A 19,244-nucleotide genomic window follows, 5' to 3' on the forward strand; every position below is an offset into this window, starting at 1 on the left:
AAGCAGCAGTCCACTCTTACAAGATACCCTGATTGTGCGACATTTGCAGGCTGCCAAAAAAACGTGCTAAAACTAATCAGATAACAAAGGTGAAGAGAAAACCTTCACCTGCCGTGCAGCTAGCAGCGAATACACGTTTTTATTTCCATGACATTTGCTGGCACAAAGGGGCTGGCTTAAGGCGGATCGGACTAACCTTCAATTTGTCATAGCGCTCGCTCAAAGCTGCCACCTGATGATCTCGGTGCCGCCCAACCAGTTTACACAAGGCACAGATTAACTGGTCATCGGTCACACAGTACATATTCACCTTCTCATCCTCGTGCTCCAGGCACATCAGCCCCCGGATGTGTGAGTCCGGAATTGGCTCAATCAGACGATGGCCCGTAAAGGGCTTCTTGTTCGGGTGAGTGGCTTTCAGGCACTCATCACAGTAGGACACTTCACAAGTGACACAGGTCTTCACAGCGTCCTGGGCAGGATCCTGGTCACAGAACTGGCAGAGAACTTTCTCGGCGGAGGTCATGGTGTTGGCGTCGAATGCCCGCTCCCGGCGGGTCTCGCTGGGGGAGTTGGGCCCGCTCACGGAGGCTTTCTGGAACCTGTCGATGATGTTCTGCAGGGTGACGTTGCGCTTGAGTCCGTCTAGACCTCGCTGGCTGAGCGTGATGACATGTCGGCAGGTGGGGCACTGGAAGGCGGTGATGGACTCCACAGACTCGTTGGTAGCGCAGTGTGACACCAGGATGCGGTGGGCGCAGCTGAAGCAGAGGCTGTGTGCACAGGGCAGTAGGAGAGGGTCCTCAAAGAGCTCCAGACAAATAGGGCAAGTCAGCTCCGACTCCAGTGTTTCCATCTTCAGGCGAAGCTCTCCTGGGTCATCAGCAAAATCCAAGGAAGCTGATCAGCTATCTGGAAACAGAACGTAAGATTTGATTAGGCGCGAGGGGGTCAGCCATGGGGAGCTGTCAGCTTTGAATGCATCTCAGAATAATTCCAAACGCGGGTCATGGGAGGGTAAATGTGTGTACATTCCAAATAATTCTCTTTCTATTCGCTGGGGGAGTGAGGCGGGGAGAAACACCCTAAGCCAGCGTACCAACTAACATTTTCTCAAAGTTCCTGTCACCAAAAGCAGCAAAAAGCAAAACAAAACCAAACAAAAAACCTCTTTTTTTTCACAATTTGGTTTGTTGAAAGGTCTTACTCCAGACTGGCAAGTTATTGAAACTGTAATTTCCATAATTTGTATCTAATCACAATAATCTCATTGTGTCACGGCCAAGTTTTACCTTGTGTGGAGAATTAAAATGTAGAAATGTTAATTAACGAACTAGAGTCTTTCATGACTTTGAATTGATGAACTTGCATGTGAATAAGTTTATGCTTCTGAAGGACTTTTTACTCTACGATACCACAGCAGGCTTCAGAGAAGTAGAAAGGCGCTTCTTGTGGAAATGGGCATGAAATGTGCATGAAATCCAACGCATGACTTCAGCGGAAATGATAATGCTTAAATAGGGGATGTCAGCTTCCAAAATATATTCTTGCGGAAAAACACTGACTTTCACGGAGATGACTGTGATGGAGGCGATGTTTTCTGGCATGCCTTCGTTACTCTCCTGAATAATTCTATTGTTTAATCCTGCAGTGGGATGTGGGTGGGCAGAGCGAAGCAGAGAAAAATATCTGCGGGCCTTTTCAGTGGCTGTGGTGAGCCTGGGTACCAATGACTAATAACGATTTGGTTAATTAGGACAAGGATTTTCGTGGCTTCAATATTCATTTGAGAAGTTATTAACCAGGCTCGCGGCTGCAGTGTAGGCAGCAGGATAAATAAAGTAGTCACGTTACTCTGGGGAGGCTTGAAAGGGCTGCTGAGGGACCCCGTGCAGCCCTCCTGGCCCAGAGAGTTCCATCAAAGGCTTGTCCCTATAGCCAGCGACAGGCCGGGCCGGCAGGAGGTCCAGCCTCACACCCAGAGCCTGGGGCTCGAGCTCCGCCAGCTTTGAGCTCCCCACCAGGCTTGCCTTCGGGTGGCCCAGCTGCACGCTCCCCATGCCATGAAGACGGGCTGCTGCTTTTGTGAACCCTTGCCTGCCTTCCCTTCAAAAAGGGCAGGAGAAAAGAATCGCACACAAACCCCGCTTCATTAACGGGGAAGAGGTCTCGCGCTCCTTAGCAGGCCTGGGAACCAAACCTCTTTGAACCTTCTCCCTCTCAAGACCATTAGCCGAGGTCTGCGGAACTGCGGGCATATTAGATGCAGCCCAGTGCCGCCTGTGGGAGAACAGTGCAGCTCACCCAGGGGAACGCCAGGCTCCAATCACTCTCGGGGGGTCAGGGGGGTTGGGGGGGTTCATGGGCCTGCTTGATGGGAAGGCTTCACATCCACAGCTACCGTTCAGTGATTCCGACAATGGGCCTTTTTGTAGTCACACCCCCATTGATTTACAAACTCGCGATTTCCAGAACGTGTTGCCCCTTTCTGAAATAGCATCCCTCAGAAATACCACGTGGGGCTTTGGTTAAGCTAACGCTCATCTTGCCATCAACCGAACGAACGGCAACTGATCATTAAAAGTGTCAAGTGCGTGCTGAGTTTGTTAAAAATTAAAGAGCTGCTGGCTTCATAGAAGCCTGGTATCTTAAAGAGATCTTCAGCCATTCGCGAATATTAACTACACGAGAGAGAAGAAACAGGCAGCTGAGATTTGAAATATGAAAGCTTGCTCACGTCTTCACAACCCGCAGCGGCAACCGCCGGGCTGCTGTGGTATGAGACCTGCCATCCCCACTCGGTCCTCCCCACCCCTTCCACGACATGGCTTGGATGAAATTGAAAGGGTCTACCTATTAATCTTTATTTTGGTTAATCGTGGAAAAATGGAATTTTCACTAAATTGAATTTCTTCTCTCTTCCCATCGGAAGGAAGGGAAGAGAAGAACTTTAAGGAAGAACTTAAATTAAAGGGAAGCCGTCGCCCTTTGGGTCTGCTTTGTTCTCAGGTGCACCAAGAACGCCTCCCAATAGATCCCCACATGGGGATGAGCCCCAAAGGTGTCTGGAGAGTGGGGAGGACTGTATTTTTCTGCAGGTGCCAGGATGCCATCCCAGTGTGGTGCAATCACAATTTCTAGAGGTGATTCCCCTGCTGACCCCACTGGAAACGCTGACCTCTGAGTCAAGAGACATTAAGAGAAAAAAAAAGAGAGAGAGAGAGACATTAAGAGAGCTGGCCCGAGAAGCCGGAATCTGGCACTCTCGCCATCCCGGCTCTATGATCGTGGGCCAGCCAACATCATGCCTCACCTGGGTTATCACAACACCTTTCCGAATGGCTTCCTGCCTTCTGCTCCTCTGGCCCCCACCCGCAATCTTTTCCTCTGAAGCCGAAGATCCTGTTAAAACGTGACCGAGCCTGCCTCTTCTCTGCTCTCCCCTCCAGGGGCTTCCCATCTCACTCAGGGAGCAAGTCAGCAGAATAAAACCAGCCTCAGAAAACAGACTCAGCCAGTGACCTCATTTCCACCCACGCTAGCCCTTGCTCTGCTCCGGGCACACGGCCTCCTTGTGATGCCTGGAACGTGCCAAGCACGTCCCATCTCCCCCTCCCAAAGCTTTTGGAATCCACGGGACTCTCTGCAGCAGTGTTACCTCCTTGTGAACCCACATAAAACCGATTCCCCTGTTACCAAGATGGCCACCTACCCCCCACCATCGCGGCAATCCTTCTCCCCCCCGCCCACCCCACCTCTCTCTGCCTTCCTCTGTAACTTTTGTCATCCAACATATTCTAGTAGTTTGGCCACCGAGCCATCATCACTCCCCGCCACCCCACCAGTAGAAGGTAAGCTCCATGAGAGCAGAGACTTGGCTTGGCTCTTTGAGGGATGTCCTGCCAGCGCCCGGAACAGCGCCTGCACACAGTGGGACTCCAACATGGGTCGAATGACTGGGGAAAAGAACAGCCATCGGGGTTAAAAACCTTCAAGTATACAACACCCCTGCTGTCTCAAAGGATGTCTCAACATGTTGGAGCAGAGGTCAGCCAACTTTTTGTAGAGAGGGCCAGAGAGTAACTACTTCTGGCACCGCGGGCCAGAAGGTTCCCTGTTGTGGCCGCTCCAATCAGCACTGTGGTACGCCAAAGCCGGCACACACGACACAGAGAGGGGAGAGCGCGGCTGGCCGATACAATCGGATTTCTAAGAACAGGCGGCAAGCTCCATTTGGGGCGAGGATCTTAATTTTGCTGACCCACGGGGTAGAAGACAGAGACACATACAGCCAGACAACAGAGAGGGGAGACTCCCTCCCAAAGAGATAGGGCAAAAATGCTGTGTGGGCAACAAGGGAATGGTGGTGGTGGGAGACGTCACCAAGCGGGTGCAAGTTTCGAACGCTAACGGGAAGGGACAGGCAGTGGGATTTCACCCTGACATCAACAGAAATAGTGCTGAGTCAAGTACTCAGGGGCACTTCATGTAAGAATGACTTAATAGCAGCTGCTCAGAACAGGATCGTTTGCTTTTACCACCATAGTGCTTGGCACGGAGCTTTGTGCAAGCGTCGACGCTGTAAATGTTGGTTTAATTGTATTAAATGATGACTAAATGTGGATGCGCCATGACGTTCAACCAATTTTCAGAATCTTGTGCTCATATGCTGCCAAAAGAGAAGGGGCTCTGGGTTCGATACCTATAGTGGATCTGATTTTTTTTTTCTCCTTTGATGCAGATCTTGCTGTGGTACAAGTAATTTTTAGCGACATTAGTCGACAATATGTTGCCAGCAAGCACGCACGCCATTCCCCAACCCGAGAAGATCAGCATGGTTTGTTTTTTAGCTTTTTGAGAAATAAAAATACCATTCATTCTTTCACCAAATATTGAAGCCCCTCTGGGTTCTTGGTGCTGGGACAAGTAATGGTAACACTCAGCCCCTGCCTTGGAGATCTTATGTGCAGAGAAAACATGAACAAATTGCTGTGCAACGTAACAAAAGTCACATGCCAGAGACTGGGGGAGAAGAACATGGAAAGCTTCCCGAAGAAGGCAACACATGAGAAGGATTTTTGAAGATGAACAGGGATTCACCAAACAGGTACATGTAGTGGGGGGGGGGGGTGTGTGGAAAATGCTATTTTCCTTTTCTTAACTCCCATAACTTAATGTCTAGGCCTCAAAAAATAGATTCTTCACTACAATGGAAGGAAATCACACGAGCATATCATTATCAGGAAATTCTATCGCTCAACCTTTTTCTGAATGGGCTGATTGGTCCTCATGGAGAGGAGGACGAGGTTGATCACGGAAACCCCTTGCCACCAACTGGGAATGGGGACAATGTACAGCTCAGACTGCTGCTGGCCCATGGTTTGTAGTCGAGAACAGGGCATGGAGTAGAGTGAAGGGCGAGAGCCAGTCAGAGGATGACACGCAGCTCGGCTACTTATCAGCTGCGTGGCTCTGGGACAGCGTCCACAAGGATTCCCTCCAGTTCCTTCTAGCACTCAGTCCGAACAATCCGTAAGCGGGACAGTCCTTAGTCGCGGGCTGCACTTGAGCCCCGGCTCCTGGGAGGCGCTGGTTGCAAGACATCTTTTCCAGAAACGTTCTTACACAGACTTGTGCGGAAAGCCTGATCATGTCGATGTTTTCATACCCTGCCTTCTCCTATCCAACCCTCTCTCATTCTGGATGTCGCTGAAACTGTGCTCTTCTGGTTTTCCTCTCCCTAAGCCCTGCTGACTTCTCCTTCCAGCAAAGCAGAGCCTGGGTGTTTTCTAAGGGTCTGGCCCTCCATCCACAGGCCATCCAAGAGGGTCAAAAGGTACAGACGTCCAGTTGTAAAAGAAAGAAATCCTGGGGATGTTAATATACAGCACGATGGCTACAGTGAATAATACGTTGTATACAAATAGGGAGTCAGGTTGCACACCTGAAACCAATGTAATGTTATCTGTCAATTATACCTCAATTAAAAAAATCAGCCATCCAGGTTGTTCATTTCTCATACAGCATCTCTGAGAATGACTCCTAGGCTTGTCTCTCCCAGGGCCATCTCTTTCCAGAATTCCGGCTCAGCACTGATAGTTCTCTGTTTCCTTTACTAGAAGTTCCAAGGGTGCGTCTCATGGGTTTCATCAGCTTCCCTCCCAAACCTGTCTGCTCTACAAGCCTCTGGAGTCTCCTCACGGTGCTTCTGTTCTTCTGCTCACTACAAGTCAGAGACTCGCCTCGTGAAAATGGGGGAGATGAGCGCACCATCACATGGTCTCAGGGGGATCACGAGGGCCCTCCCGTGAGCAGGGCCAGGTGCTGAGATGGAGAAAAGCCTCGATGACCATCGCTGGCTTTGAACAGGGAAGCGCCATGAGTCAGGGAATAAGAGCCATTTCTAGAAGCTGCAAAAGGCAAACAGTCTTCCCCAGAGCCTCCCAAAGGAGCGCAGCCCTGCAGGTGCCTCTGCCCTCCAGGGCAGTTTAAGCCCTGCAGGTGCTCTGCCCTCCAGTGTGGTTTAAGCCGTTTGATCAGTGGCCATTTGTCCCCGTGTCCACAGGAGGCCACGCACGCTCCTTCCCCCAAATCCAAATTATTAGCCAAGACATGTGAGGGTCAATCCTTCGTTCTTCGATCGGGTTCCTTCTCTCTGCCTCTAGCTTGATCCAGGTCTTCTTTCCCGCATTCCTAGACTATTACCAACCCCTGCCACACACCCAAACAAAAAACAAGCAACCACCTCCTCATCTGATTTCTTACCTCCAATCTTTTTGTCCCTCAAGGTTCATCTCTGCCACACGCTTCTGGTACCGGGGTTTCTATCCATCACTTCTGTTAAAGGCCCACATGGTGAGCGGCTAGCTGGCTCCCTGCTGGCCAGAGTATGAATCCTGACGGATGCCCTAGCTCCTGGTGCAAGCATCTCCCGAACTGCTTTTTCAACCTCATTCTCACGCGCTCACCTCCCATCACAGGGACCCAGGCGACGGGACCATTTGCTGCTCCTGGCAGCTGCCTTTGCGTTTCTCCCAAACACAGATCTTTTTTTTTTTTCCTTTGTGAGGTTTTTTGGGTTTTTGTTTTTGTTTTGTTTTGTTTTTTGGCTCCTGTATTACATGCTTATTTTCTTGTTTTTGTTTTCTGGTTTTTTTAAGCTGACGGCAGAACCTCCTTGAGGCCTTAACCCTGGCCATGGTTGTATTTGGAGATTTCAGAATAAACCAAGACTTGTTTTAGAAGATGGTTATAAATAGTGTGACATGTCTTAAATGTTTACAATTAAAGTAAAGCTTTGAGCTGAAAACCACAAAGGAGTGTAACTACCATATTTACAAAACAACCAAAATATTCATTTAAAAATACTATTTCCTGGTACACAACAGAGTGATCAGAAAGGGGACCCCGGTTTAAAGTTCTGGGATTCATCCCCTTCTCTTCAGTAGAGCTGGATCAGCTCCGGGACCAATATAGGCAGGCACACGCCAGCGCAGACACAAACACAAACACGAACCTCATATGGACATAACACTCATCGTCTAAATTTGAGGCCGATCGTAAACGGGTGGCCAGAGGCAAATGACCACCTACTCCTTGAAATCCCCCATGATAAATCTGGATGCCAGAGGCTTGTGCCTTTTGGGGTTAGGAAAAATTAATCAAGACAGAGATGGATAGCCGGTGGTGAGGACTGCAGACATGATGGGACCTTGGCACCCAGGTGATGGCTAAGGTGAACCAGCTGCCTGGGCAGATGGCCTCTTACCCACTCTGGGCTCTAGGTATCATCACCTCGAGGTAGCTCTCATCCCAGCAGGAGGACTTACCTGGAGGGAGAAGGAAGAGCTTTCTTTTGTCCAAAGTGTGGGATCTTGGGGGAAATGGACTAAAGGAGACAGTGCCCGGTAGAAGAGGCAGACACCAGGACTTAGCGGAGATACAAGGTTTGGGCCTGAGAAGGGAGATGGCGAGCTCAGGCTGGATGTCTTTATGGATCAGTGTTCTCAGCCAGCGAGGTGGATGTGAAGAGAGTTTGTGGCTGCTGGACTCATCTTTTCTGCCCCCTCCTCTGAAGTCAGAGGCAAAATCATCATCCAGGCAAATCCATGCAAAAAACCCATTCAATCCCCTGCCTGTGCTGTCACAAACCTTGCCATCATCCTACTTGCTAGCTCATGTTAGAATTTCACAACTTTATTCCGTGTAATCTCCCCTCACTTCTGCTATGACACTGAGAAGATAACCTGTACCTTGAAGCCCTAGGAAGATGACACACATTGCAAGGTTTAACTCGTGGCCAAAGTCAGCAAGCGGGTCCAGGTCAAAATCCCAAGAGTATGTAAGTTTCACCCACACATGCAAGCGATCAAGAATCAGGAGTCTCCAGACCTAGTGCAGTCTATTAGTTCGATCAGCCACTAGAATAAGGAGATCCCTGACTGTCAGCATGTCATCCAGGAGTTTCTTAATTCCCAATTTCTCTCAGTGGAGTTTTGACATTTTAATCATAAGGCAAGCCCATCTCTCGGTGCTTCCCTGCAGCTACTGTATGTCACATCTGCAGACTCCACGAACAATGATCACTTTTCTGATTCGGAGTGCATGAAAAAGAACACGCATTCCAGCCACCAATAATTTTACTTTCAGTCCCTCACTCCGGAAGGCTCTGCAAGCCATCACTATGAGGGAAATTCAGGAGCCACTAGACCAAGGAATAAACTCGGATACCGACACTGGGTGGCCGGTGGTCAGCTGTTCTTACCAGGTGGCTTGCTGCCACTGCCCGGATGATCCCCGGGGCATTTCCTCCCCTTTTTTTTAAAACATATCCTCTGGGGTATGGAAACTAAGCTTGATGTTAAATTTACCAAAACAGTACCGAGACAACAAACACATCACCAAAAACCGTACAAGTATTACACCAGATCACATAAAAATGGTATTGGCAGGGGGAGCCACAGACAGAAAGCCCTGGCAAGTGTTGTGACTAATAAGCAGCATCCGAAATTCTATGAATAAATTTTCTTTAAAGAGTCCTACATTTCAGAGCCACAACCAAGTCAATTTCCTATTCTCTCTCTTCACATGGGTAATGAAGACTTAGCTGGCTTATTGCCATTTGGATTTTAGCTCTGAGATGATCCCTATTACAGAACCACAGGTGGAATTTTTTTTTTTTTAAAGGACCGTGGAATGATGTTTTTCTCTTATATCAGAAGAAATATGGACTTTCAGAGGACTCAAAACTTTGGAACTGTGAACCTCTGGAAATTAACCTCAGCTTATGAGGCAGAAACAATAGAAACTGGGTACTCTACTCAAGACAGGGTCACCACAAAGAGAGTATTTTAAATAACACAGTACAAGTACTCAATGTCTGCATATTTGGTCATGGGTTAGTATTTAGCTCTGAGTTGTAAAAGCCACAGAAGAAACACCTTCCCCAAATGTTATTTTACCGATCAGCACCCTGGCTGATCTGAGACACAGGTGAGTCAGTAAATACACAGTAAAACAGGGCCACAGCTGCGACACAGAGGGGAGAGGGAAAGCCCACTGAATTTAGTGGCACTCTGAGAGAGTGGAAATTGACTGCCACAACAGAGGCTACCTCCTACACCGAAGTATGGCAAAGCGGAGTCAAAATGCGAAGTGGCTCTCAAAGCAACAATACAAATAACACACTAGCAGGAACAAGTGCAAAAGTGATCTGTAACTTTCTACAGGCAACGCTTCTGAAACAGTGCTGTGGCTAACCTCCGACTGTCAGAGCACTCAGATTCGTTCCCTTAATCAGTAACGGATGACTAAGAATTTCTGCCAACTGAATTTTAAGGGACCAGAGGGACTGACTGGGGAAAAAACCACCACAACCACCACCACCACCACAACAAAACGTGACAAGCAGATAAGCACGGAGGCACTAGCCTCAAGTTTTAAAGTAACTAATTAATACAATGCACGTTTTTAATAACTTGCCACTTCCTCTTTATTTTGAGGAGTGCTGGAAGTTAAAGGGTTTCACTTAATACCAAAAGTGAGAAGCAGGGAAGATTTTTAATTTCACCAACCCCCACCTGGTGGAATTCATACAAATTGAATTAAGCCGTTTGCAAAACCTCCTCTCTACTTCCACATCTGTCCATAACGTGCTCGGTTTTTTAGTAATTGGATCTCTAGGATAGTCTTTAAAATAATCACATACTCTCTTGACCACGCAACCTGATTAATAAGGAATGAACATTCCTGAAAAGAATCACTTGGAAGCACAGCAGATGTCTTTGGGGATATGAAGGCTTTAATGATAAAAATTAAGGAGAAATGGGAGCTAGGTCACACTGTCTGGTTATTTTAATTGAAACCCAGTCTTCCAAATTTACTTAACAGAATGCTTAAATACACCTTCTGGAGTTCATTTATACATGCAGACGAGGAAAAAAAAAAAAAAAAGGCACCAGTGACAATGCAAAAAAGCAATCCTGATTTCTCCAGGACCAACTGGCCCGAGTCCACTCTGCCTTCACAGCACAGACACCCACTCGACAGTCTCACGAATGCAGTCGGTCCCACTACAAGACTAGTAAATAGGTTAAGAACAGGAAACAGCACACTTGTCGTTACTAGTTCCCTTAGCATCTCTCCAGATTCTTACAGAGATCGTCTCGAATACCCACCAAAGGACTGGACCCTAGTTCTTGTTGAAGAAACATCGCCGTAAGCAGAGGATGGGGACCCACGAAATGACAGACAGGCCACGGAGACCAGATGGCGGGTGGCAGGCAGTGCCGGAGCGGTCCTGTGTGTCTGTGAGAGCGTCAACAGTGAAACACAACAGGAAAATCGACGCGACAATTCCAGGAAGGCCAGCTCCACCTCATCCACCCCGCCAGGCTCGCCGAGTTGAAGAATCAAAACTCCCTCTTGCTTTCCAACTGCCTTTTCCAGAGAGCCCGGGAGGGCTTCTCGGGGCCCTCGCCCACTCAACGTTCGACTCAAGCCAAATGAAAAGGCAGCTCGGGGCAGATTAATACCCACTGCCTAGTCCCAAAAAAAATAAAAAAGATGACTTGGCACTGAGATCTATACCCTCCTTGTTCACGGGGACCAGCAGTGGGTCAGTGCCCCGCAGCTGAGTGCTGGGTGCCAGGTTTCCATACTGCCAACGGGAGAGTCCTGTCCGGTTCCCGGGGTCAGCGACGGGCGCCCACCTCCCTTGCATTTCAGTCCTTTTGGCGGCCTCCAAAGCACACGATCACACTATGCTCCAGATGCCAGGTTGTTGGGTTTTTTTTTTTAATAATATACTGATTATTTTGTGTCGATCTTCTGAATTAAAATACAATACCTGGAAGGAGTTTTTTTTTTAAACATTACATCAAGAAGAACGATCTCGCATACAGACACAATAAAGTGGTTGTTTGTTTCTTCCCAAAATAGAGATCTAAATTGCAATCTATCATCCTGATAAACAAAAGAAAATAGATGTGTATGAAATACATACAGATGGCTCCACACACAGAAGCGATACATATACACACATACATACATGTGTATATTACGCATGCATATAACATATCATATAGACATATGTCTATGTATGCGTATGATGCCCACACATACACCTAAGAGCAAATCTGTGATGGGTGTCCCAGATTTCAGCTTCCAGAATGGCAGAGAAAGAGTGAATTAAGAATGGAAAGTAATCTTTTAAACACTGACTGTCTAAAGGAAGAGGAAGTAGTCTTCCCAAAAGGAAAAAAAAAAAATCCTACCCTGTAGTTCTCTCAAGGATGTTGCTTATCACCATGCAAGACAAGAAAGTGCAACTAAAGGAAATTGTCAGGAAAGTGTGAAAAAACCAAATCAAACCAAAACAAAAAAACAGGCTGATTGCAAACCTGCACAATTCACGTGCAAACCCAGACATCCGGCCCCCACCAAAGGTGTGTAAGAGCTTCTTGCTAAAGCGGGAGCAGGAGGCAAAGACCGCCTCCTCCTCCGTCGCCTGGCGGGAACGGCGTGACTCCCACTGTCACGCCATTGCAACACCTTGCGGTAGACCAAAGCATGCTTCACATGTTTGGACATAAAAATGCAAACATATACTCTCTTGCCTTAATCATAAGTTCATTTGTCTGCTAACAATAAACAAAGGGATTACTCAATTTCACATACAGATGGTTTCCCAAAGAAGTCCTCACTGAACACAGAAAAGACACGCATACATCAAATAGAATTTGAAAAAACTTTTCCATCATGATATGTGAAAGCACTGCTTTGTTAAAACAACATTAAAATTGTCAAAATTTCTGTGAGACTTGGCTAACTTGTCCGTGTTCTGGAGCTGTGGGGGGAAATTAGCATGAATGTCTAGATTTGAAACACCAGTACACAAACACGTACTTCACCCCTCAAAAACAAAAGAGAAGGATAAACAACAACCACCTTTATAAATCTTCCCTAGAGCCTAATCTGACAACCTGTACAGGAGATTTCCCACCATCAGAGGGTCTAATACATTTCATGTCTTTTACCGTTGATGCAAAGAAAAAAAAATCCAGCATTAAAGGCAAATGGAACCTATTTTATATTCAATTGCAAATGACTGATGTCTCCCCCGTCTATGCTGTACCAAGTGTCAGGCAAGAATTTGGTGCTGAAGGCAGTGATAGCGGATGCGAAACAGGAGGAAGACAGCAGGTACTTGTGACACCCAGTCTCCTAACAGAAGTCGAAATCGCCTTTCCTGGAGAGCGGACCGCCACTGTGATGCTGGTGGAAATGGAAGCCACCTCTGATTCTGTACCCATTCATGGAACCACTCTATGTCGAGACGCCTTGGGGGGGGGGGGGCTCAGACAGTTAAGCATATGCCTTCGGCTCAGGCCATGATCCCAGGGTCCTGGGATCGAGTCCCGCATCGGGCTCCCTGCTCAGCAGAGAGTCTGCTTCTCCCTCTCCGCCTGCCTCTTCCTCTGCTTGTGCTCTCTCTCTCTCAAATGAATAAATACAGTATCTAAAACAGTGTTTTTAAAGAACTACTCTATGTCTATATAAAATCCCATGTATGGCCACAGTGGAACTGACTTCCGTAGTCCTACATAAATATGCACACGTATATGTGCACACACCTCCACACACACACGTATCCGTATACAAAAGCACCTTTGCAAAATGACTCGGGACACCTGACGGAATTCACTGTTCACAAATCCCTCCTGCATAAGAGAAACGTTCCTTCCTCCGCACCAAAATGGAAACCTGTACATAACTGAGATATTAACACTCCCCACAAATGCCTACTCATATCTGAAAAGGGTTACCTGGAAAATAGCAAAATGACATAAGAGGTCTAGTCTCGGAAGGGCAGACCGGTTCGGCTGGATTGTTGCAAGATCCCACCTGGAGAAACGCCTGCCAACTGGGAAAACTTTTTCTTACTTCATTCATACCGTACCCCTCTAGGAGGCCGAGAAGGTGCACACTTTCTCCTTCACACTTAGCCACCAGGAGAAAAATGCATCGATAAAAGCTGCTGACGGTGGCCAGTGTGGCATTCCGCCATTGTTCTCTGAGCACTGAAGGGCTGACGTTCAACGGCTCCATGGCATGCACAGCTACTCCGGTCCCATGACTCACCAAGTAATGACAATCACATAGTAGCCGATTCCTATTGTATGGACCGATTGGGAAATTCTCTCAAATACGATGGCCCCTTTCCTCAAAGGAAATTGCTTTCTCTCTCGGCTTCAAAGCTGGCCACACACAAAACCTCAAGTTCACAATGCCCTGAAGCTACATTACAATCTTAAAAAAATACAGAAAAGTAAGCTTTATTCACAACTCCCAGTTAACTATTATGAAGAACTTGCTCTAAACGTTTCCCGTGATCACTGAAGCCCTGCAGTCGGGGGACGAAGTCTTTTTTTTTTCTTTTTTTGAAGGCAACAGAAAGAGGAGTGACTCTTTTGTTCTGAATTGTTATTGTAAAGCACCACAGGAGAGAAAGGGAACACGGGAACATGGCAATGAAAAGGACAACAGGGCTGACACCCGACAACAGGATATTGAGGACGGGTTCGGAACAGCGTGTCCTTGCAGAACACAGGCAGGAGGCTTCTTGGGAGAAATTTGACCAAAAATTATTTTGAGAAGATTCAAATGCTAATGGATGAATGAGAAGGAATCTTAAAGTCCGGGGCAGTAAAATTAGGTTATCATTAAAACACATACACACACATGCGCCAAGTATCATATAAAATTAAAACCGCTCTCAAATCACATTAAATCACTCACTTTTCAACCCATGATCCACTTTTTGACATTTCTGGATCTGATTTTGACCCATCTGAAATAAGATACTGTTTTTTGTTAAGTAACTCAGCTAACTTAGTGGACGTTTAGAAGGAAACAGAATTTTTTTTACAAAAAGAAAAGCACATCTCTCCCCATGCAGAGCCTACTCTTACACTTGAGATATAACCTTTAAAGAGAGATTTCAGGAACCCCCAGGGAAGCTATGAAATGGGTTCTTTGTTGAGAAACCATCATCTCCACCAAGTAACTCACAGGAACGTTAACAGATCGGTTTGGTCAAGGCCACTCTTAGCACCTACTTGTTTTCTTCTAACGCAGATTCTGCTGAGTTGCTAGTAGGGCAACTCTTTTGGTGAGACCGTCAGAGTTCATACGGTTTATTGGACTCCCCACATTATGAGGTAGAATGATCATTACTGCAGCCTAAGCTTTTAAACTAAAGCTTTCGAAGAAAACATCCTGTCTTGCGCTGCCTCCAAAATGGCTCGCCCTTTCCTCTTCTCTGTTCTCCCGCTGCCCTGCTTCCTTCTCTTTCCCCATCCTCTCCTTCTGTTGAAAGAGGAAGGGGAAATTCGTGGGCTTTCCTCTGCCACACAATGCATCTCATCGGGCTTTCTCTACGATACGCTGGCAGAAAAGGTGGGGTTAAGCCCTGAGTTCAGTTGGCCCAACTACCCTTGGTCTAGTTTTGGGGTGAGACCATCAGGGTGGTGTCGTGCCAAGAAACACGTACCTTGAAACCAGATAAACCCGAGTTCAAACCCCGGCTCTGCCATTTCCTGACAAAGGAGGAGAGAAGCCAGCTACTCGACATATCTTCTACTCACAGATTCTCTTCCTGTCTTCTACAGTTTCCTTATCTGTAAAATGTGACAAGAGCAATCTCGAAGGGTCTTCCGAGGGTTAAGTGAGGCAGTTTGAAGAGCGCGAGCAAAATTGTAGCTCCCACACCCTCTTCCTACTCTTCTTTGAGTACATTAATGATCTGGATTTTTTGTTGGAAACTTCTTCAAGCCGCTTTTGGGAGCGGGGAGGATAGCAATCCATGTATTTTTTAATAACATGCATGGAATGTCTTCGCGATGAAACAGTATATGACTAATAAACCAGCATTTCTATTATTAACGTCAATTATTCTTAAATAACTGTCTTCATGTAGGCAATCTGCTGTATTTCCCAACCGTCAACATGCCGTGCTTCATTATCCCTGGGTCTCCGACCATGACCTGGATAGAGTCCTCCGTTCTCTGTTCCTTACCGTCCCAGACGAATCGTTTGCCAGAATTTTTGATTTTGCAGGAAATCAGAGACCCTGGCATGGGTGGTACCAGTGAGACTATCAAGAACAGTGAAGGGTTTCAGATTTTTCCTACTTGTGAGCTAATCAGCTGGCCTACCAGTTTCATGGATTTTGGCAGAAGACAAGAGACCCGCGAGTCAGAGACAAAGGATGTTGTTGGTCGGAGCGCAGCAGGCCTGGTGTGTTTCGTGTGTTCACGTCAGTTCTCCTTGTCCCCCAAGTCCACAGAGTGCCCCAGTTGTGCACCTCATTCACAGGGGATTTACAACACAGCTGAGAAACCCAAGCTTAGGAAACCCGATCTTTTACAACGGACACACGCAAATCTGCCTGACATTTGCCCCTGCAGTTATCTTTATTATAATGGGCAGCAAACAAACCTGCTTTCTACCCTGGAGGGAGATGGCCTATCTCAATCTTCCAAGCGGTTTACTATACAAATACATATCTTTGAAGAGACGGTCTGGAACAAAAGCCATCAGCACCTCAGCTCACAAGAGGTACAGAAACGTGAGAGGTCCCTGGAGAATTCTTTCCCAACAGACACAGCTCCTGTCCCCTCCTGGAGAGCTGGCACGAGAAATCACATCACCACTGGGCTTCCCAGTAGTTAGGGCAGAGGCAGTTGACTTGACACTGAACGACCGTTGAGCCATCCACGGAAGAAGACCGGAGGTAAAAGCCCACGAGAAAGTGCCCCACACTCCTCATCCCCACCATGCTGTAGTATCAGGTGATGGACCCGGAAAGCCGCAGGGAGCAGGCATGCCCCACCCCCAGATTCTGCCCCAGTAAACAGAGCCCTTAGTGACTTCCTCATTAGTACCGGATCAGCCTTCACCCTTAACCAAAATTTATTTTAAGAGTTTGGAAGTATAAGCTGGTTTTGTTAATTCTATGATATTAGAAATCCTATATGTATGTTAAGGTGACTTTCTTTAGCTCACCTTTTTTTTTTTTTTTTTTTTTTTTTTTTCATTTTTTCTTTTTCAATTTTAGAACTATTTTTGGAGTAAAGCCAGAATGTCATTTCGCCGAATATTTGTTCATTCAACGGGTCTTTTTGAGGTCTTGCTGTGTGCCAGGCCCTGTTCTGGGCACTGGGAATGCATGGATGACTATGAGAACGAAGGTCTGCCCTGGGAGGGCTTACCTTTCCATGAGGGAAACAGAAAATGCACCAGGAAGTGGGTGAGAAAACACCATCATTTCCAAGAACCAGACATAAAATGAAAGAAACAAAAGGAAAGCCACGATAGAGGATGGAAGGGCGGGCGAGATCTACTTCAGCTCAAAGACATTTCTACTCATACCTGCGCAGGCTCTCTTGCTATTTTGGCTTTGTTCCTCTGCTAATAAACAAGCAAACAATGTCTTAATTTCAGTTTAAAACTCTCCAGCATTTGGGCACAGAGTTTCGATTATTCCTCAAATTGTTAAATGGTCAGTGACAGATTTCCTTAAGGGATGATTTCTTTTTCAAGGACGGTTAAAATCCAACATTTACCATTCCTTACACAGAAAGACAAAGTGGTAAGTTATCGGAAAACAGCGACCTCTTTATTTATCTTAGCAATCAAGTTTGAGAGAAAAGCCACGATCACATGGTGGACCAAAAAAAACAGGAACTATGGTACTTAGAATTCCCCGCATGTCTGAGTGTTTGATGGCAGGATATTAGCCCAAAGTTGAAAGCAACCATGGACATGCAGTTAAGGGCACAGGAAGGGTGTGAAGGAAATTAATAGACATTTCAAGAATCATTGGTTTTTGCTTTGGCCTCTCTAGAAGAAATTTCAGGAAGGGAAAGTGGTGGGTTAACAGCGTGGGGCTTCACGAACAGGTACAGACAGGGCTGCACGCCTGGAGGGTCAAAGAAGTAGGGAAACTAGGAAAGCCCCCAGACTGGGAGCTCTGCTGAAGTCTCACTGACAATGACAATAACAAAAGGTATCTCAAAAGAAAGAAATCCACCAGCTAGGTAAAATGGCGTGATTTCTAGAGCCGGTCTCTTCAAAGGGCTGGAAGGGAGACACACCCCGGCAGGAATCGGCAGGAATCATGGGAGTAACGAGTGGCCACTGCGGCTCAGCAGAGGCTGAGGGATGGGTCTGGGAAGTCTTGGTGGCGGGTGTCAGCCACCCCACAGTGAAACCAGTAAGCAGGTTTAGGAAAAGACAGGAGGGCAGGCAGAGTGCGTGTTATGACAAGAGAAGTTCTCGGAGAGCAAGTTAATCCCTGCCCAAAGACCATCGGTCTGAAAACCAAGATTGCAAATGTTTCACTGGAGGCTTGACAAATCTCGAGAAAAAAAATAGTAAAAAGAAAAAAAAAAATACCTGTAATCGTATGAAAACCAATCCCACAAAGGCTGGGAGGCTTCTGGTGTCTTCCTAAAAACACTCTCAATCAAGGCAGGCTAACCTCTGAGAGATTTCTCTTGCATTACCCAAATGTTTCCCATTGTAACTTGGAGAGAAATTACACGGTAATTGATAAAACCGGAAATCAAGACATTCCCTTGGAATTAATATCCAAAGGTATGATCTCGGAGACCCGACGCAAAGATTTGTTTTTTGTCGTGTAGCTCCAGTTTCTTATTTGTTTGGTGTTTGGGATTACTTTAGCCGTAAAGGAAAAGAGTTTTATTTTCAGCCAATGAGCGTGCACTTTATCTTGTGCATTTTATTCTCTCCTTGAGTCGAATTATATAAGAAAAAAAAGGCTGGCTTTTTTTTAACATAAGTGAAGGGGGAATTGAAAAGCTCAGTACTTGAGATACAACCTAGGGCATCAAAACTCACTTAGGGAAAAAAACCTAGCTTTAAGAACAGTGAGCTGTCAAGGTGGCTGAGCCGCCTCGAAATGGAGATGTATTTATTTTGATAATGCGTATGGATGTGAATTGGAAAAAGCATCACAATTATGAGAGAAAGCATTTTATGTTTGGAGAAAAAAAAAAAAAAACCCACTTCTTAATGTCTGCTCTCTCATCCTTGCGGTGAAGACTGCCGGTCAGCCCTCGTTATGGAGCTCCTTTAGCTGGTCCTAATGGAAATCAACAGACACCTGATTCAGGCCGCTCTGCTGAACCGTTCTGCCGGTTGTCTGAGTCTGTTCTTTCTCTTACAAACTCCTCCAAGCGGCTCGCTCTTGTAAATGGATGCAAATATTCCGTTCCCCAACGCCATTCATTGTCGCCCTCAGAGTGGGAAATGCCCTTCTCCTGGGGCGCTGGGCAAAGGGGGCAGGACTGCGGCAGGGTGACTTCCCAGAAGGGAGCTTTGTTGTGCCCGAGCCACCAACTGCCAAAACATCATGGTCCAAATAGGGGCGCTCTGATCGCCCGGCCGGCCCCCGCCTATCAGCATCCAGAAAGCAATTCTTTGCATGGGTGCTTCTGCACGGTGATGCAGACTGGCAGCTCCGAGGATTAAACTCAGGTCCTTTATGCACATTAGCCCCCTGGAGTGTTGAACTCCAAAACCTCTATTTTCCGCCGAGTCTACCCGTATCTCACAAAGCCCCAGTTAGCCACTGTGGTACACAGCCTTTCTTCCATTCTGGGTTATCAAAAGAAAACAAAACAAAACACCAGACCCTACAACAATAGGATGGACACGGT

General features: G+C 46.8%; 1 protein-coding gene across 6 annotated transcripts in view; it reads right to left on the reverse strand.

Annotated features, from left to right (window-relative positions):
- Positions 1-19,244, reverse strand: part of MID1 (midline 1) — a 347,940-nt gene that overhangs the window by 104,139 nt on the left and 224,557 nt on the right. For 4 of the 6 annotated variants that reach the window (XM_059156938.1, XM_059156936.1, XM_059156940.1 and 1 more), the window contains exon 2: positions 197-912. In XM_059156938.1, the coding sequence (XP_059012921.1) occupies positions 197-856 (660 nt within the window). In that variant the 5' untranslated portion in view covers positions 857-912. Of the gene's footprint in view, positions 1-196; positions 913-10,676; positions 10,891-19,244 lie in introns of those variants that run through there. The other 2 variants (XM_059156937.1, XM_059156939.1) reach the window with 2 other exon arrangements.

This window comes from Mustela lutreola, chromosome X (assembly GCF_030435805.1).
Source record: "Mustela lutreola isolate mMusLut2 chromosome X, mMusLut2.pri, whole genome shotgun sequence".
NCBI lineage: Eukaryota > Metazoa > Chordata > Mammalia > Carnivora > Mustelidae > Mustela > Mustela lutreola.